The sequence below is a fragment of the Manacus vitellinus genome, unplaced genomic scaffold (assembly GCF_001715985.3).
Source record: "Manacus vitellinus isolate BGI_N305 unplaced genomic scaffold, ASM171598v3 scaffold_8_pilon, whole genome shotgun sequence".
Lineage (NCBI taxonomy): Eukaryota > Metazoa > Chordata > Aves > Passeriformes > Pipridae > Manacus > Manacus vitellinus.
The window spans coordinates 23,436,148-23,456,988 of record NW_021940864.1 but is presented as its reverse complement, the minus strand read 5'-3'; the positions used below and the strand labels follow the sequence as shown (position 1 = coordinate 23,456,988).

The window sequence follows — 20,841 nt, the reverse complement described above, 5'->3', positions numbered from 1 at the left end:
GAGCTGCACAGGCATCCTAAGCCATGCTTCTACTGCCAGAGCCAGGCCCAAGGTTCTCCAGGTTTGTACTCCATTAGGAAAAAAACCATCTCGGTTAGAAAAAAGCAAACCCAGTTTGCCCTCCAATATGAAAAACACCCAAAAACACAAACCCCAAACCCAGCTGTATGTCAGTGTCTGCGCAGCTGCTGCCAGCAGCACAGCTGCTGTAATCCAGGTACTTTTCTGCATGTAAACAAGCCCTTCTAAGCTGCAAGAAATCACTCGATATGACAGATGGCTCATCCCTCTTGTTTTGGCAACGTTTGGCTGTGCCTTCCTCACCTTTCTGTAGCCATCAGCCAAGTTTGATATTGTCCTTTTTAAATGCAAACCACAATTTTTTAAATATTTCTGATTTTTTAGGTAATGGCTTTTCTGTAAAAGCAATTTTCACATGGCAAAACAAATCCCTTTGCTATGAATAATCACAGCTATACTGATGAAGTCTCTCTGGGCAGACCCAGGCTGAACACACAGCCTCACACAAGTGCTGGTCTCCACTCTACTATGACAAACCACGAGCAGGACATGCTTGGGACTTTTCTGTGTGCCCTCTCTGAACTACACATGCCCCAGTGGTGCATGTCCTAAAGCTTTTCTGAATTCTGTTCCTGAGAAGATGAGCAGTACAGCCAGTGCTGAAGTTACCAAAACAGCTTCTGTCATACAGGAGCATTTTTAACGGAAACAAGAAAGTCCTCTTTTGAGACACTTCATGTGTGGCAAAGACTTGAACACAAAACATCCCAGACTTTTGAATTGAAATACAAGCTTTACAACCACATAGTAAGTGTAGGCTCTTATATTTAAGACTATATCATTTTATAGAGTACCAAAATAAGCAAAGGATCAGCACTCCATACAAAGTGTTAGTTCTCATGAAGAGGGTAGAAGGGAGATGGACTTTAATTACACTAAACTTTTTTTTTTCAAGTCTAAAGAAAATTCCATTTCAGCAGAACAGATTTGGGTTTCAACTCCCCAAATTTCTAGTTCATTAAATAGCGTTTCTTTAAAGACAATTTACATTTTTTTCATTCGAAGTAAAGGGATGATTTAAAGCAATATTAACAAGGAGGTGGTGCTGTTAATGTTTAATGTCAATATGCATCTGCTATAAAGGCTAGAAGAGCAACACAACTTTATCTTTACTTCTGAAGACTACTAGAAATTGACTAACATTTGAGAGAAGTTTGCAGCACGCTACACAGACTCCAGCTCTAGGCTGCTGCCAGGGAGCCTCTGCTAGGCTGTACGCTGCCACGAGGACTCGGCCAGCACAGCCCAACGCCCCAGTGCCGGCAGTGACACGTGTTCTCACACGTGTATGCTGAGTCCCACTGACAAAGGTGACATCTCTCCCCTGTCTCATGGCATTAAAACACAAGTCAGCAGCTAACATTGCCACTACAATTTTACAGAAGCGTAAAGCTGAACATAATAGCAATTAAAACAAATTGAAGCTCTCTGTTAAACTTCATGACAAGCCTCTTTCCCATCCTACTCCCTGTCCAGTCCCTTCCCTAATGTCTATTTTACAATAAAGAGGTTAAGTGGATTTACATGATGCAAGCCAACTCAAAGACTTTTGCCCTATACATATAACCATGTTAAACTGTGAAATTATACATGTGATAGATCTCTAACAGAGCGACTACCAGTTTAGATTTTAAAGAAACACAAGTATTTGAGCATGTACACAGCAATGAGTTTTAAAACTGTCCAACATCGTCACTTTCATACATTCTCTTCCTCTTTATAGCCTTAAAGGGATTTTAGACCTTGATGGTGACAATCCCAAACAAGAGTAAAATGAATTTATTTTATTGCAAACAAACGTCTAGAGTTAAACTTCTCCACCCACCTTCTTTAAAGAGAAAAGGAATCAGCAGGCTAAGGAGATACACCCATTTGAAAATTGACATGATTAAAAATTAAGATATAAAATGGGTGACTCACAGTTTCATTAGCTTACAAAATGGTGGAGTAACTACTACAAGCACACTAGGTATACAGTATTTTGTGGGGAAAGTTATACAGACACACAGCTAACTTCATATAGATCCCATTAGACAACTGGATTTACAACAAGTTTTGTTTAATAAGAAATGGGCAAAGCCAGCTTCTTTTCAGAATCAAAATGCAGAACAAATGGAAAAGAAATTATGGTGTTGTACCTTCACAAGTTTGAGCCTCCACAAATAAAGCAACCGAGTTTTACAACTTTAAGAGCTTCTACATACACTCCACCTTCACTATTTAGCCCCAGGTTTCTGCTTTGCCCCCAACATCCTGAAGAGTTCCAAGTGTTACAAAAAAGTCCTAGTTATTGCCAGAAACTTTTACCTCCCCCTCCTCCCCTCCCAACCCAAAAGCTTCATAGAGAAGATGGAGTGTAATATGGAGCTTTACATAATCTCATGGTATTTGAGGGCTACTGAGAAGCCTCTGTACGAATCTGGTTGCTAACACTGCTATTGTATTGTGACATGACTCACGACTGTTTCTTAGAAATTGGGGGATGGGGAAAAAGGAGAAAATTCTTTAATAAAAAGACACCAGGTACAAAGCAACGTTTTACTTTTGTTGTGGTAAAAAAAAAGTCACATTTTACAGATAAAATGCAGAACCCTGAAATACTGACACATTCTCTTATCGTGCACAATGCTGAGGTTCTCTTACGAATCACTTTAAAACTGCAATTAAAAATGTACAAAAAAAGAAAAGAAAAAAATCAACCCACAAAGCTTCTAAAAAAGGAACCCGCAGGCACTTCCTCTTGTGGAATGTTTAAAAAGTTAGCCTACTAAAGAAAACAGTCGACTTCTTGTGAAGGTTTTGGAGAAATATGTATCAGTTCATTTATTTGGGTATTCAATAATATCCTTGGTGATAATGCTGACTCCATGGCTTCTGACCCCAGAATTGCTGCAATAAAGAATAAATAGTTAGTTTTAATCTGCAATTGCAAAATGGTTACATTTCTTACAGAAAAAAAAAAAGTACTTAACAAACATCTAGTTCCTCTGGAACTTGAGAAGAATAAAATCCTCTCCAATAGCAGCAAGTTTCTGAACAACTGAAGGCAGTTATGAGCTCACCTCACAGCAGTAATGTGATGCCAAACACTACATACCATTAAGGCTGTTAAGCCACAGCTGATATTTGATATATCAAGACCATCAAGCCAGATTAAGTTTTGCACAGGAAACTATTTATAGTGATATTACCAAGCATTAGAAAATTTTAATATCCAGTTTTGATTACACATCTAATTATTTCAGTCAGCATTTTGAAATATTCAAGTTAAAAAAATCAGTAAAAAGATAAAGTTGGGACTACTTACACCCTGCTGCCACTGGTTGTAGCCCTGAGATTGGTTTTTGTAGCCACGATTATTTCCCCTTCCTCTGAAGTTCTGCAAGAGGACAACAGCTTTTAACAACATCTATATGTGTTTTTCAGAAGTGTACTAATACCAATCTTTATTACCACCAAACCACCACACACCATATTGAAGCTTTCAAATTCAAGCTGTCAGTCTGGTGTTAAAACAAAACAAAGGAAACTACACAAAACACAAAACCCTCCCTGAAAAACACTAGAATATCAAAAGCCTCCTCTCTAAGCAACTCCTTTTTAACGAGGGGCGAGAACACCAGAATTAATAAGCCAGCTCAAACTGTCGTTGCCAGTGGTCTGGAAAGCTGGCTAATCCAGTTTTGCCTCACCCTATTTTCAGCTGCTAAACTGCACCAGGACAACTAAAAATACAAGAGCTTGTCTATTTTCAGTTAGGAAAGGCTGTAGTTGCTACAAGGGTATGTTATCTGATCAGACAAAAGGATATGGGTCACACAACTGAAAATAGAAGAGCTAACCCACAGAACTTCAAATAGAAGTTATGGTACAACAAAGGGACATTGATACCAGTAGATAAAATATTTCATTTCTCCTGTTTGTCAGTATTATGCAAACTTGAACCATGTTTACTGGCTTGGGCTCCATCTGCTGGCTTTTCAGTAATCCAATTTTTTTTTCGTGAATTCCACTGATACTCCACCAGGTAAGACCTAGGCTAGCACCTTTACCAGTTGCGTTTGATACCAGACACCAAGACAAAGACTGTGCAGAGTCATTTCCATAAAGTTCTCTAAATATTTGATAAAGATACACCTTGACCCTAAAGCCGAACAACAGTGACTACTATTGTCAGGAGAGAAGGGGGACACGTGACAAACAAAAAATCTTAAACACAAGCCTTCACATACATGCCCTAGAAATCTTCGTTTTTAACAAGACAGAGGTACAGCCTTAACATGGAACCCCCACATCCACAGCAGCACTTCTTACACAGCATTCAGAGCCCTGTGCACATGCACTAAACCGGAAAAGCCTTGCAGTGTGGCAGTGGTGTACCACTACAACCTAGTGTGCAGCTGTTCACAGCCACCAAACCTTTCAACCAACCTCATCCAAAGTATTGTAGTTCACCCAGTCAATCCCCCCTCCCCACCCAAGCATCACCTGGTTGTAGTTCCCCCTGTTGGGCATTCCACCTCTGTTATAGTTTCCTCTGTTTGAGTAGCCACCTCTGCTTGGAAAGACAGGGCCGCGAGGATATGGGTAACCAATCGCACCGCTGCTGCCACCGCCACCACCGCCACCTCCACCACCTCGCTGAGGCATGTTGCCTCCCCTTCTGTTGTATCCACCACGATTGCCAGGGACTGCAGGGAGAGAGTTACTTCAGGTCTTACATATTTCCTACTTGAAAATCAACAGCGCAATCCAGGATTTTGACAATTTTCTCATTTAAGCTGGACAATTAACTCTGCACTAAAACGTTAAAACTTGCTGAAATTGAAAGCAAGATTCCCACTAAATAATAACTGCAATGCAAGTACTACACCCTTTTTTCCCTCAGTAGCAGCAACCTCCAGAATTCACAGCCTTATTTTTAGGCTCACCTCCTCCTCTGAAGTTGCCCCGCATGTTGAATCCTCCACGTCCTCTCTGACCCCTATTAAATTGATTTTTATTGCTCTTCTTGTTCTTCTTTGAGCCAGTGTTCTGTTTCTTTTCTGGCGGAAGAGCTTTCTTACTTTCTTCTTTATACTGTTCCAAAAGCTTCTGAGCTTCTTCTTTTTGCAACTCTACATAGATTATTTCATCAAAACATTCTGCTACCTCTGGCAGTGTGAAGTTCCCTATAATTGCAAAAACACTGAGTATTCAGCATCTACATTCAGCTACAATCAAAGCTGCAATTTAATCACCTTTCTCCCATTCTTCCTCCCACCCCCTGCATTCCCTCAAGCATAGGGACAAAATTACATAATTTGAGCATTTAGGAAATATAACAGTGACAAAAGAAATAAACAGGTCTTCATGGAGTTACCAGTACTGTTCCAAACCTCAAAAACATTCTGCCTGTATCTTTTTTTTTCTTTTATAAGCCTCCACTCAGAATACCAGTTTCTGCCAAATATATCACTCATATAGGGCACTTTATGCCAAGACAGCTTTGTGCATCTGCATGAAGCGTATCAGCATAACTGAGTAGTGTTAAGGACTGCAGCAGAGGGAACACAATATAGTGTTATCCTACCAAGTTACAATAGTCTTCCAGTTTTGTTTAAGTACAACTGTTTAAGATAAAGTGATTTTTTTTTTAGACTTCACGTTTACTTAATCCTTTAAACAGATAGTCAGCATCCTAAAACACAGTATAGGATTATGTTCCATGCCTTTCATTTTGAGAACTGCATGCTCTGGAAGATCTTTTCCCTCCACCTCTGCCTTCTTTTGTGTTCTTTGCTTGTAGTCTTCATCTTTTGGGCAAACAACAACTGCTTTGCGCTGGAAGCCTGCAAACAGGCACATTTTTCTCCTCTGCGCAGCTGCAGACACATTTGTCTGAAAAAAATGCAGTAACTTACTACACGTAGCTGTCATTGTAAGAGTTAAGGAAGTCAACTTATGGTGTATAGACTTCACCTCTACAAGAGCTTGCAATGAAGTTTACAAATAACTGGACATAAAGATGCTGCACAATGCAAAGTTACGAACTCATATCCACGTGTTAAAACGCTATTCCTCCCACATCCCATAAATCCAGAGAAGTTCAGACAAGCATTTGTAGTAATATCTCAACTTTGTGTCCCCTGAGTAGTAAGTAAGTGAAAGTGCTATTACAATGTAACTTTAATCCCAGTTAATTACTACATTACAGCCTATAACAGATTCCTTAACCGTTTTTCACTGAAGTTTCTACCTGATCCAAAATGAAATTCCGCTTCTTACGGGCTGCAATCTCAATGAACTTCCCAAGACACTGTGGAGCTCTCTGCAACAGTGTGTTAAGTTTCCCAGTGTCTGCCATCTGACGCTTAAAACCTGCAACCTATGGAGAGATTTTCCAGAGTTAAAGTAGTTGTGATACACGTGGCTGACATTTTCTTTGCTAAATATTCTCCACTTCAATTCATGGATTGTTCAATTGAAGGCAATAGCTGCAAACTCGTAACTGAAATTCTCAAGCCTCCATAAGACACAGAGCTTTACAAACAAAGACTCTAGGTGAATCAATACAGTTCAGTTCAAGGTATACTCATCACAATACTAATTCCAGCTAAACATTCTATTCTGAAAACAGTAACACAGAGAAACAGAAATATGTTAAAGAGTCAACAACAGCTGACTGTTTTTTATATACTACCACAAAAAGCTTTAGAATTCTGCTGTGCCACATACAAATGAGTAGCTCAGCAAGGTAAAAAGACTTTTAACAGTCACTAGCTAACACGTAGCCAGTTTCTTTGATACAAAAGAATCCCACAGCAGCCAGACACCTTGGATTTACACCAAGTTTTTAATATATTAAGAAATCAAACGTCGTATTTTCACTTACCATCATTTTGTCCATAATAGTATTTGTCCCAAGAATGTTGTACTTCCCGGGATTTGCTGCTGCATGTTTGGTAACCCACGTAGTCTTGCCAGCCCCAGGCAAACCAATCATCATCACCACCTATGACGACAAGTTCTATACTTGAGATACTAGTTCAAAGATTTTCTTTAGTATGTAACTTAGCCCAGAAAGCCTAATGAATACTGAGAGGGAATGTAGGAGTGTCAGGGGGTGGTGGTGGTAGTGAACAGTCATGGGATACCAAGTATTAAAGTTCCCAAACAACATCAGAGTGTGGTGTAATAGCCTGCTTAAGTCTACCACTGCCATCCATCTATCTCAACAACTCTGAGATTATCAAGAAGAAACTTACCTCACAATCTTTCTTTTGCTCAGGTCCCTTTGGTCCTCGGACCCTATCCTCCAGGGGGACCTTCTGGATGAAGGTATACTCTTCAGGAACAGGAAAGTAAGGTTCCTCCTTCTGACCAAAGTTAAACTCAACTGCACAGTTATGGCAGAGAACATGTGGAAAGAGTGGTCGTCCATCAAGAACTTCCTTGCTTATTTTGAATGCAACACCAAGCTCTTGTCCATTCTTGGAATATGAGAGTTCCACTTCATCACCATCAAAATTCTGTTTTTCAGACAAAACATCACGTTAGATAAAAGTACCTCACTCTATGAAATTATATTAGTCACTTCACTATACTCGCTATATTCATTTAACTCCTGTAACACTGCTATATCATAAACGAACTAAAACAAATTTTCTCTTACAATGAGTTACTGCCAATGATCATCTTGTTTAAGATCTGATTTTTCTGTTAAAGGCTTTAAAAACATTTGTTTATGAATACGTAATCACGTTGGCAGCAGCCACTGTTGATAATAGCTGCTGCTTCTAGCATCTCCCTATGTTAAACAACTTGTCTTGCTCCCATGATTTTAAGTATTTGCTTTACTGCTTATCACATCAAAGAAGTCTAAAAATATTCTCTTTTGAGGAAAAACATCCTTGAATAAGTGAAAACTTACAGCAAAACATCCAATCACATCATTTTCATCAAACTTCTCACCAAAGTCTTCAGTCTCACAATTGCAAGTCTTTATTCCTTTTAGAGAATACCCATAAGAAAATTCTTCTTCACCTGAAGAAATGATTTAAACTAATTAAAAACAGGCATTCCCACCTAACCTTTTAGAAATAAATCACTTTACAGCTACTTATGTAAGCTGCCGTTCAGAATATTTTTATTAATGCCAAAACAAGCTATGACCTTAAACAGTTACACAAGCTCACTTTTCTATTCAAGAATACTCTCACTTGAGATGGAACGGCAGCCTTTCCTCACCCCAGTTTTAAGAGCCTTATGCTGCTGGTTCCAGATTCATCCTGACAATAAAGCTGAACTGCCAGATAAAGACATGAGCAAGTATTTTTAAAATCTGAAGACCTCACATTATGCACTGGTATACCTACTGTAACATAGTCAGAAAGGCTTTCTGACTGAATTTAGTCTCCAGTAGCACTTACCCCTCCCATTTTAAAGGGAGTTTAGCAGACAGTCAGCCTATGCCACAGCTGAGGAGGAAGCTGCAAGGAACAAGCTAACAGGAAGTGTCAAACATAAGCACTCAGGTGGAACTTAAGTACTTAACTAGAAAGCTGTTGCTGATGTCAGAACATACCAACTCATACACATTTCCCACAAAGATGTGTTTCAGCAACAAGTATGAGCTGTCAGTGTTATTATGACCATTTGCCATACATCTAATGAAGTTGTACTTTTTTTTTTCCAACTATTTTCAGAAATTAGGATTTCCCCCCCAAGCCAAAAGAATGATAATGGAGTTATCCATTAATTTTTTTTCACTGGTTAAATCTTACACTATGTCCCATCCTTGAGGAAAAAAGAGAAGGGGGAGAGAGAAGGGCTGCCCCTGTTCCCTCTTATGACACCACACAAAAAGGAGAAATCTTTATCTTGTTAAGTATTTGATAATGTTCTCCACAAGCCATACTTGACCACTGGAAGAACTAGCTCTGAAATTATGAACTCCTTACAAGCCTGAATACTTAATGGCTTAATTTGAGTCATTTACAGGACATGGTGTGAGAAAGTTTATTACTAGGACCAAATAAAGACTTTTCAGAACACATAGATTACAAGCACTAAGCTTGTCCCACCTGCTTCAGAAAAAGATGATTTAAAACTTCAGCCATATTCAGCATACACAATTCAAAAGCAATCAAACATTTAATTCTTACCAAGCAACATTCCGCTTGTGTTCAGTGACCAGCCAACTCGCACTTCATGTATGTCAATATCTTTTGTATACAGGTGTTTAACAGGAATCTTTTCTGTAACCTATTTTTAAATTATTCAGCAAAAGGTAAGCGATATTTATTAGACACTAACAAGATGGAAGCACAAAAGGTAGTATTTGGAACCTTTACACATTGGTTGAATCTTTGCTAAGTAATCACCTTCTGCAAAAATAAAACATTCTGAAACCACAAGCCAACGACTAAATAGTTTTATCTCCTGACCTAGCAATGAAGACTGAAGATACCATATATCTTGATCACTTTGTCAAAGTAGTCCCCCTCAGTGGCCAAAAGCCTTAAGTCCTTTTGACACTGTATTAGTATTACAAACAAGATGTATACATATTTAAAAAAAACAAAAGAGCTGCCATAAAATTTGGATTAACAGTAAATTACTTTGCTAAGAAAATATGCAATGGATAAAAAAAAATTGCTTTATATAGACTGAGGCAAATATTACACTCATCCCTTTTCACTGTAAGCAGACTTCCTGGGCAAACTGCCAACTTCCAAACAACATAACCAGATTTAAACAAAAAAACCCCAACATACAAAAACCCCCCAACAAACCACCTAAAAGCACTGGAATCTGTAGGCAACCAGCTATTTCTTAATTGCATTTACTAACTTCACCAAATTCAAGTGAAAAATCCATCAGTATCCTACCAGCTTCTGCAATTTTTTAAGTCAGGTCAAACTGATTTGAAAGTGAACAGGGCAACAGTGACATTAATTTCACTTTAGTGGCCTCCCAAAGTTAAAGAAAAGAAATCACTCCATGCAACAGCAAGAACGGGATCACTACCCAGTTCTCATGGAAAAAGTTACATGTCAAAGCACTAGAGGAAGAGAACAGAGTAAGAGAACACAGGCACATCATGCAAAGAAGCCTTTAACATGGTTTTAAGTAAAAAAAATAAAAAAAATTCAAGCTTTGTGCTCTTGTTACTCTTCCATCCACAAGTTGGAGAAATCAATTTATTACAAGGCTGATTGCTCTTTGCTGTTCTTAGCCTTCAGGAGAACTTTTGTTCTCAAAATTTAACTACCTGCTAAATACTCACATTCAATGCATCAAGTCAGAGTTAATCATGTTGAAAGGGACCTCTGGAGGTCATCCAGCCCAAGTCTCTACCTAGAGCAGGTCAAACTCAAAGAGAAGTGGAAACAGAAAGGACTGCTGGGATAATTTATATCCCTTTTTTAAAAAGAAATCAAGCTCTCTGTACTCTTCAAAAAGTCCAAGCAAACTTCTGACTAGAGAGTATAAAAGTTCTACAAGTGTTGATGCATGAGCTCCCAAATAGAATTCTTGGTTAAAAAATGAGAGCAAACATCTCATTCAGACAAAATGAAGGGTTTTGTGGTTTTTTTGGGGGGCTTTGTTTGGTGTTTTTTTGTTGTTAAATGGAAGTTCTTATTAAAGAGGAAACAGTTTTGCAAACTGAGCCATCTTTTATCAAGAACATTTCACAGGCACATAAGACAAGGCCTTCTGAGGCCTTGTTCACATGATGTAGCTTTAACTTAGTCCAAAAAATGTGACAAGTATAAACAATATTTTATTTAAGCATGCAAAACAGTCTCCTGTAAGCATCAGTAACTCACCTTCATCTCAAAGCAGACTTTGCCTTTAGAAACTCCATAGGAAGCTCTCCCTCCAGCCCAAAGGAAAGCAAAGCTTTCCATGGTCAGAGAGGAAGCACTAAACCGGTCTCTTGAGATTTTAAAATGCAGGTCACAGTTATCTGTTAACATAAAAATCATTCTGTTTACTCTGATTACAAAATAACGTACAGGTGTCCAATTGTATGCATTAAAGGTGATGTCAGCTTTCAAAGGTGATATTCAAGACAAACTGCCAGCAAGTACTCATTGGCTTTCAGAAAAGCAACTCACAACTGAACATATGCCTAGACAGAGGCACAGGCTGAAGCTCAGCATAAAGTCTTAAAAAAACTAGCTAACAAGAGCAATTTTTCAAGGTGTTATCTTCACTTTTGTCACCCATTTCCCCTCTATTTTTTCCATCTGTTTAAAAGCCCCTGAATTTCACCTTATCTACCCACTTGAGTCTTCTTTGTTGGTTACCTATTTCTGCCAGTACAGAGCAATCTGCATCATGCTCTTGGCAGTATGTGCTGTTGTACTGTTTTTGAAGTATTCTTAATGCTCACCCTCAAAATTAAGGGCTGCTAAGAAGTAAACATGAACGTTTGAGTACTGAAAATAGTCTCTGGTTAATACAATAAACTAGCGAGTCCCATTAGATTAAGCCAATTAAAACACAAGTGTTTAATTCAAACACTCTCTGTGCTTAGCCTGAGAACCTACTTCAGACCAAAAACAAGACCTACACTATGAATTCACCTAAGAGCTTAAATGGAACCTTGGTTTTACAGGCATCTTCAGAGCTGAACACCATCAAATTGCTAATTAATCTTTTAATAGGTTTCAGAATGACAATGCCAAATGGTAAGATGGGGTGCAGCATAGAGCACTTTAATTCCCCAGAACAAGGAATCCATAGATGAAGCTCCAAACCTATTCGATAGTTACAAGAAAGAAGCTAAAGGAGCAAACAGTGAGTTCTGCTCTAGTGTAAAACCTGCACGCTGCCTGAGCACACCAAATGCAGTCTGCCCTGTATTACTGGCAACTGTCAGGCACAAGATTTTTGCATACAACCATCCCCAACTGCAACAGTGTTTTCCAAGTGTTTTCTCATTAGTACTTTTAACTTTTATTTGTTGTGTGAAAACCAGATAAAATCACACAGAAGAAACCCACCTTTGCATGTTACTTATAGAACAGGAAATGACAACAGAATTTAAAATTACAGCTTCCTTTTAAGACACGGGAAATAAAAGGTACTTAAGAGTGGCTAAACCTCTTATATGTCTGGATCACTATGGTGCAGAAAAGAGAATACCTATTCAGTCTTTAGGCTATGTTTGAATCTTATCTCTAAACAGTCTCTTAACACTTTAAATCATGAAGTTTGTCCAGTAAGAAAACTTTTCACTAGGAATTATTATTATTATAGAAATAGTAATAATTAACAGCAGCCATTTACTCAGTCATTGGGAAAATCCAAAGCTCCCACAGAGGTGGCTACTCACCAGGTTAGCAGCTAGAAACTTGAGATTTAGTTACCAAAATGTCAAGGATGGCATATTGAGCAGTTTATGTGGCTGTAAACTAATACTGCCTTCCATTTCAAAGCACTTGTTGTGGGAAAAAAACCATCTGGAACTACTAACAAATATGCTAGATAATGCCAGAAGTTAAGCTTTTCTTCCATGGCACTTTAAGAATCCAACAAGTTCAAGCACTACTTATTCCAGTTTTCTAATATTGCACTAAGTTCTTATACTTACCCTCAAGAATACAAAGGTCAACTTTGCTCTTACGGTACATCCCCGTAATAGTAATGTTTATAATCTGTCTCAAAAAACCCATTTGCAGGTACTTGTCAAAGTCTACGCTCTGCCAACGAATTCCCTCTGTCTTCCCACTTACACAAATCACCACCCAACCCCATAAACTCCCAGGCTGCATAAATGGGTCACCTTTCAGGAGGCCTTACCAGATTTTGTTCAATTTCTCAGAAGATGTGAAAGAACACTCCACTGCTCGGTGCACATATAGCGCAAGTTATGCGGGAAGCTCACTTCACCAACCATACTACTGTAATCACTTACACTACTGACTCTCTAAGCTTTCTGAAGCAGCAGTGCTGGACAACTATTTTCTCAAGCTGTTTTCAGGGTGTTCTATGTTCACTCTACATTTGGCCACTCAAGCTTCCATACTGTGTAAGAGTTTTGGTTAAGATTTCTTCACAAAATTCTGTCACCATAGACTTTGTAGGAAAACAAGCTTACTGCTGCTAATATACTTGCATATCCTTCTGATCTCTGTATATTGAAAACGGGTAGAAACACAATTTCTTTTATTTTTTAGTTACCTGGTAATGAAAGTCAACAAAGGTATTCTGCCTGCATTTCAGAAAGTGTGGCATTAAGATTAAAAATATAACACCACATCTTTCCAGAGCAAAGGAAAGCATGTTTACTCACAAGTATCAAGACAAACCACTGTGTCATCAAAATGTTCATCTTCTTCTTCAACAGGTGGTTGAGGGGACTTGGCCCTGATAAAACAAAGACCAAACAAAAGATAATAAAGCTACATATATTTTCACAATGTTAAAATAGACACTCCTGTACTTTACTCCTCCTCATTCACAAAATGCTACCCAGCATCAAGTCTGTTTACCTGCTATACTTATTTTCCTCAATGTATTCAAAATATCCTCGGCCATGGTCCTCACGTGGTCTTTTCACTCCCCTCTTCTTCTCACCAGGTTTTTGTTCCATTTTACCATCTCCTGTAACAAAATGAATGATTAATTTTAATTGTTTTAAGTTTTAATATAATTAGGAATAAAATCTCTCTGAGGGCTATAAGCTTGTAAATTGCAAGAACTTACAGTCTGAGAAAAACAATAATATCCTAAAAAGAAGTTTTGCTCTTTTTTTTAAAGATAGAACCCCATATCTCGAATTTTCTCGGGAGACTCAGAACTTGTCGTGAGTCAGAAGTGATTTAGCAGACGGAAGCTGCCACTACACCACGCAGCAGCCGGTGCGGCCGTCGGTGTTAAGATCCCCACGGAAAAGCCAGAAAAATAAAATGAAAAAAAATAAAAGGACCAAAAAAAACCTGGACCCGCTGCGACGCCGCACCCCCATCCTCCTCCCCGCGGGGACAGCGGGACATTCCCGGCCGCTCGCAAGGGCACGAGCGCGATCCGCAGACTGGCGGCCTCCTACCCGGCGGGGCGCGGGCGGGGAGCCCCAGGGCACGGAATTCCTCTCCTCCTCTCGCTCCATTGTACTCGCCGGGCCTTCCAGCGCCCAATCCCGTGCGCCCACCCGGAAGGTGACGTCACGCGCGCCGCAGCGCTACCTACGGCGCACAATGCAAGCGCGCCCCAGCGGCCCCTCGCCGCCCCTCGCCCGCGGCCTCCCCCCGGCCGGCCCCGCCGGGCCGCACGAGCAGCGGGGTTCTCCAACGTCCTCTACGCGCGCGGCCCGGAAGCCGCGCCCTCACACCCACTGGCGGGCAGCCCCTGCCAGGCGGGCGGGGGATGGGATCTAATGGCCCCCCCTCGGTCCCACCGCGCTACTCACCCCCGGCGCCTGAGCCCCAAGGGCGGCCGCTGCCGCTTCCGCTTTTTCTGCTGCTGCTGCTGTGCTTACGGGGCCCGCCGGGCCGGAGGCGGCGGCCGCAGCGGGCCCCGACGGCGCCCCGGCGCTCTTTGCCCGGGGCCTCCTTGGCGGCGGCGGCGCCGCGCGGTGGGGATGGAGCGGTGGGGGTGCCTGCGGCTGCTAGGGACTCGGCGGCGGTGCTGGTCGCGTGCCCGTTGGCGTCTCCGGCCACGGCCTCTCCTCTGTCGGCCAGCTGCGTCTCCCCCTCTGGAATCCCTGGTCGTCCGCGTTCATCCGATCCTCGCTCTCCTCCTCTTCCTCCTCGTCGCCGCCCGCCTCCTCCTCCATGGGACCGCCCCCGGCCCCCGCTCGCTCGCCGTTCTCTTCGCCCAGCTCCATGGCGTCGCCATCAGCGGCCTCCAGCCCTTCCTCGTCGTCGTCCTCCATGGCGGAGGCCGCGGCCTGGCCAGGGCCTCCCCCCTGGCGGAGCTGCGCGGCGCCCCCGCCGCTCTCGGCCTGCCTCCCATCACGCGCCGTTGCCGGGCTCGGACCGCGCGCTTGGCGGGGCCGCCCCGCCGGCCTCCTCCCTGTGTCAAGCGCGGGGCCTGGAGGCGCGCTTCGCATGAGCTGCGGCTTGAGGCCCTTGTCGGAGAGGCGCGCTTTTTCAGCTTCATTCAGCTCCGACAACCTTCAGGTTCTTCAGTTCACGGGCGAGCAGCTTCAATGGCGGCGGGCTGGCGGCTCGGTCCTGGGCGGCGCGCGGGCGGCGGCGGTCAGGGACGGCGGCGACTCTGGCTTGTGCCTGCGGTGGTCATGGGTGCCCGGCGCGGCGGTGGGAGCGGGCGGAGGCGCGGGGGGCTGTGCGGCTGCGGCGGCTGCGGGAGCTGCGGAGCGGGACACGCTGGCGAAATCCTTTCACCGCGGAGCTGCGAGGGAGACCGCCTCGCGGGGCGCGCACGCAACCGCCGCCGCGCGCGCGCCGCCCCGCCCCGCCACCGGCACAGTAGGCGCTCCGCGCGCTATCCTGTAACACCCTGTTACCCGTAAGGATGCCCGGCCGAGCGCAGCGGGCCGCGCCTTCTGGCGTATTCCTGCCCCGCAGCGGATTCACCGACACGCAGCTCCGGCACACTGACCCCGCTCGGGGCTGGGAGCCATCCCCGCGCCAGCTCCCGCTCGCTGACATGAGGCCACGGCCCGACCGAAATGCCCCCGCGTTCGAGCCGCAGCCTCGCAGCGCTCTGCCCTGCTTCCCCTCGGTCCCCGGCGCCCCTCTCGGGCCTAGTCCCGCACGGTTTATTGCGTAAAGGCTTCGAAGAGGGGCACTGCCGCCCGAAATAGTTCCCCTGGCACAGCCCTGCTAACGCGGTTATGTAAGGGCAGGAGCGGAGCGAGCAATCCGCGTCCCCGCGGCACCGGGAGGAAGCAGGCGCAGGGCTGATCCTAAAGCAGAGCCCTGCGATAACAAAGGTTCTCGAGTGCCTCAACTGGGGCTCGGCACAGAGCCCACCCACCTACCAAACCGCTCAGCTTTCCCTCCTGTCCCCCACCCCTCTCTGCACAGTATTAACTGGGGGCTCTCCCCAGCTACCCAAGCTGTACAGCGGTTGAATTTCGGATTTTCCCAATTCGGTCAGAACTAACAAGAACGAACAGCGGAGAGAATTTTGCATGAACACGGAGGCAGAACTGATCTACGACTCAGTTTCCTTAGGGAGCAGGAATAAAAAACCAATTTTCCCTTGCAGGAAAAGGAAAGCAAGTCAAACCATCGGTATGAGGCTCAACAGAAGGGAAGGTGTGTTTGGCACGAAGTTGCCTTGTGTTGGTGCAGATGGCGTGGCCTCCTGAATTAGAACAAATTACTTTTACCTGCCCCGAGAGGAAGGGAGGAGAAACAAGGAAGTCACCCTGTTATAACTGCACAAGGAAAGGGCTCTATCAAGCACACACAGGCACACACTGCTCTGTCCCCCGTCAGGCTACGTCTATTGGGAGGAAACACGACTCAGTCAGCAAGGTTAGCTCAAGCCAGCACTACGGAACAGCTTGTTGGAACAGAGACAGGACAAGATGCAATACGTACAGATAAGAAAAAGGCTGCCAGAACCTTTCCCTTACTATAAATGCAAGTTAGTAGATTTTATCTCAGTCCAGTAGGTCAGAGTCATCTCAACAGGGAAAGAAGAAAAGGGTAAGAGTGCATCAGTGCAAGGGAGAGGTCAGCGTGTGAGGAAACTGCTCTACTATAAACCATTACCTTTGTTCATTTCTTCATGAAAGAACTCTCTTAGCTAGTCTGCTGAGGAATTCTTGATATATACTCTTCTGCCAAGGTGGCAACAAAAGTAAACAGAGATCACCTAGTTAATATTGCAAGGTTACTGACTAAAACTTACAGATAGCTCTGTATTAATTTAGATGTCATCTGCCTATTATATCTGAACCTCAGATGGAGCCCTACATTTGGACCTCGATCTGGCATAGGCCTCTTCACATGTTCAGCCATGTTTCTGGGAGAGCTTAATCGGCCTGTCTGCAAACTTTACAGACTGATAGACTGTTTTAGGCCAGCTTTGGATCCCTAAGCCTTGCCTTTAATTAGCACATCTGCACACATTCACAGCACCTGTGTATAAGAAAATGCCTAATTCAGAATCACTCCAGAGCTGCAGTCCTAACATATAATCCCATTTCTAAACAATGTCATGTCTCCCTACTTTAGTAACATGCTCATACTGCTTTATACTCCTGTTACCATGGAGAAACAAAACAGCTAACAGCTTTGAGGCACATGGAGAGATTTCTTATCCTAAAGCATTCAAGCCTGTTTATAAAGGCACAAGTATATAAAGTAAAAATCATATTCCTCCCCCTGCCCCCCAGAAATTTAGCACTACTAACGTTTTTTTTTTTAAGTTACTACAGCTATCTATTTATTAAACCACTTAGAAGGCTAAACATATTATTTTTAAAGGAGATAAATTCATACCATCATAGTACAGCTAATGCTTATTATCTAACCACACACTTAATTAACTACCAAACAAGTGTAACAGAACTGTGTTTTCAGACTACAGTTAAGTTACCTGTTATTACAGAAGTGAGAAATTTCAGTTGATTTTCAGATGTCAGGTGATTCAACTGTAAGTAATAAATTGTAAATAAATAGTTGCAAATAATCATAAAGCTAATAAAATACACATATAACTGAAATAGATGTGTAACCTTAATGACTGCCTCTCAGTATAAAAAAAATTATGTTTAAGTTAAATACATATTTCTTATATAACTGTGCCTGGGAAAAAATTCTAAGATACTCCCCTGTCCTCTTTGAATCCTGTGTTTCAGGAGTCCGCCTTTTCCTTATTCATACTTTGAAGGGGATAAATGAGTTAGAGGGATATGCTCTGCTAATTGCTCTACCCTGTCTTAATTCAGATAGTAAGTAGATGCTTCAACTCTGCTTTTCATAGACCATGCAGATAAATAGATGCCAGCCATGTCAAAAATGAGTGTTTGGTAATGAGAACTCCTGAAACGAGAAAGTTCTAGAAGAAAGCATATTATACTTTAATTTGCAAAGCTGCTACTTGTATGATGATAGCCACATGAAAAACAAAACATCATTGCTGATAACCACAAGTACTCCTCCATTAAAATTGTCTTTTCTTTCGTCTCAAAATATATTAAAAAAATCTTCCCTTTCATTTTCATTAGAAGTGACATCTCCCCATATCTAACAGATGCAATCCTATGCACTTTTTACCATCAGATAACATTTTCTTCCTAACTGTCTTGCTTTCTAACCTAAACTGTTCTTCTCTCCAAACCAGTCTCCCCTCTCAAATGTAATTTGGGATCCTCCCTCTGGGACTTGACTCTTCAACAGATCCCTTGCTCTGGTTTCCTTCACTTCTTTAGACTTTAATTAGTTGATCTCCTCATCTTTAATGTTCTTCCCATTATGCACCCTTAGCCCTTCCAAATCTCTCTCCTCCTCCAGTTTGCCAAGAGCAGTCACAAAGGGGTAACAAAAAGAAGAGCAGGCTTTCAGGAGGGGACTGAATGGTCTCAAGAGTCCATCCCACCGGGGTTTTGAACCTTTTCATACACTGTCATTGTTGCAGGAGAACCCAGGCATTTATCTTTCCTTGTTCCATTCTCTTACAGCCTTGTCTGTCCCTTTGTGGCTCTTCTCATGCTTTACCTATGTCTAACCATCACTGAACCATGTTCTTGGTCTCTTCTGCCTGTCCTTAACCCATCTACCCTCAATTAATATTGCCTTCAGAGTTCCACATTCAACATACCATTACTTTAAAAGAGAATGTCATTCTTGCAATCCTCTGCTGCCTTTTATGATAGCAAGCAGCATGTGGAGCAAGTCTTTTTCTTTCTCCCTTTTCATCTCTCCTTGCCAAATCTTCATTAATCATTATTAGAGCCAGTCAGAAATTTTCAGACATTTTTAAAGTGCTAATTTGTCACAAGTGAGGTTGCATGACAAAGGGTCAGTTCTGATAATTTCTTAGCCCAAATAACCCTTGTATCTATATATCTCCATCGGCAGGCTCTATCTGTAGAGCATATCTTTAGGCTCTATCTGCCAGGAGGTTGGGAGTTTGTTTTGGAGAAATACCACTACCCTTGCCCTGTGCTCCTCTTTCCCTGACGAGCACTGTTGCTCACTATCAGAGTCAGGATGCTGAACTAGACTGACCTTGCCTTGTACTATCTATAATCTCTCCATGATATTTTAATATCAAAGGAGTTCAATTAATCTCAGAAATTAGGTGGTCATATCTCACAATAAGGCCTATTATTTGCAGAGGAACTAGATCAGTTAGGTCCTGAGCACGCTTTCAGACCTAAAGGTAGTTAGTGCCTGATTACAAGGAGATCTAACAATGTTCAAGGGACTGAAATTCAGCTTTCTGGCACTGGTTTGGTTAGCCATTTCTCCTCAGTAGCATCTTTCTCTTACTACACTTTCTGCCATATACCTTTTGGGCCTCCATGTGTGCTGTCAGTCTAGAGTCAGTACACAAGTCCTTTTAAAGATCCTGATGCTATTTTGTTTTTCCTTTGCTGGATGCAGTATTTGAACAATCCCACCAAGCAAAAGTACTGTAAAGCTGCACTGGGACATCACAAATCAGCCACAACCCATGTTTGTCACTGTTTAAAGGGCAAGCACTCACTAACCCCATAGCAACAAGAATCCCTCTTTCCCCATTTTCAAGAAGTAACATTTCTTACTTAAAAAAAACCCCAAACAACAAAAAACACCAAAACCCAAGCCCATGAGTTTCTGAGAAACAGTTTCTCAATTCAGAGCATTCTAAGACTTACAGCTTCTAAGTCTGGCCTTGGAAAAAAAGGCTGCATTCTCCAACATAAAAGCCAGGATTCATTTGGCTTTATTCAGAACCCTACAAAAGTTTACTGACTACACAAGTCTTGAGTGTTACATATGAACTAGTTAATAAGAAGATATTCAGCTCCACAAATCAGACATCTGCAGTTCCTTTAGATTTTTTTTTGTAACTTGCCACATATACACATTCACTAGAGTGGAGCTGTGAACTCTGGAAATTTAGACAGACTAAACTCCTCTGCACAGCAGTCAGTCTGTGAAAGAGGAGGTAGCATTGTAAATCAGCTTCCAAAAAATACAGTTTTCTTGTGAGAAGACAATGTGAAACAAGCATTTCAAGAGAGTATCAATTAATCTCTCTAAGGGACTATTAAAACAATCATAAGTAGGTTTTAAGTTTGACTGTCAGCTCCAGTGTACCTTTCTGCTCATATATGAAGACACATATGATCAGTATATGTAACTAAATCAAAACAATCATGGAAGACAGATGCAAAAAGTGTAGGCGACAGGACAATTCACAACAGGCAGCCAATAGACCAGCTCTTGCCTAATGCAAATTTTCTGTTCAATCTGACTTGAAAAAAAACAATGCCCACTAATGTCCAGATTACTATCTTTTTGGGTACCGCCTCTTCTGGTACTCTACACCCTCTGTAGTACACACAGTACACACCTATCATAATTTTACTCTTTAAACCTCTTCAATACAATTTTCTCCTTCCCCTCTTGAGATGTTTTTGGTCAAAGAGGAGAAGTAGCCACACACTTTTTGTTGCACCAGAGCACTGCCAGCTCTTAGGCCATTTCATCTGTCCCCCCAGTTCACAAAGAATGGCTTCTACAGATTGTGAAGGCTGTGCTAAACAAAATCCCATAAGCACCCTAGAACTTATAAGAATATTGTATGCTAACAAAAGGTACCACTGTGGTCCAATTGCATACCTTAAGTCTATGA

At 42.2% G+C, this 20,841-nt stretch overlaps 2 protein-coding genes across 2 annotated transcripts; both read right to left on the bottom strand.

Annotated features, from left to right (window-relative positions):
- Nucleotides 1–1,121: 1,121 nt before the first annotated feature.
- Nucleotides 1,122–13,702, bottom strand: HNRNPU (heterogeneous nuclear ribonucleoprotein U). The gene is made up of 13 exons (XM_029965028.1): nt 13,569–13,702; nt 13,370–13,443; nt 10,896–11,035; nt 9,228–9,327; nt 7,994–8,106; nt 7,329–7,592; nt 6,956–7,075; nt 6,320–6,448; nt 5,793–5,961; nt 5,013–5,252; nt 4,570–4,772; nt 3,389–3,460; nt 1,122–2,970 (listed from the first exon to the last, which is right to left on the bottom strand). The coding sequence occupies exons 1-13, from the start codon at nt 13,667–13,669 to the stop codon at nt 2,917–2,919; spliced, it is 1,779 nt and encodes a 592-aa protein (XP_029820888.1). The 5' UTR covers nt 13,670–13,702; the 3' UTR covers nt 1,122–2,916.
- A 981-nt stretch (nt 13,703–14,683) lies between these two features.
- Nucleotides 14,684–15,220, bottom strand: LOC115308018 (heterogeneous nuclear ribonucleoprotein U-like; the record flags this gene model as incomplete). Its single annotated transcript, XM_029965122.1, is given in 1 exon segment — nt 14,684–15,220. A coding segment is annotated over 1 exon segment (537 nt), but the record flags the coding sequence as incomplete, so codon positions are not given.
- Between the last annotated feature and the right edge of the window lie 5,621 nt (nt 15,221–20,841).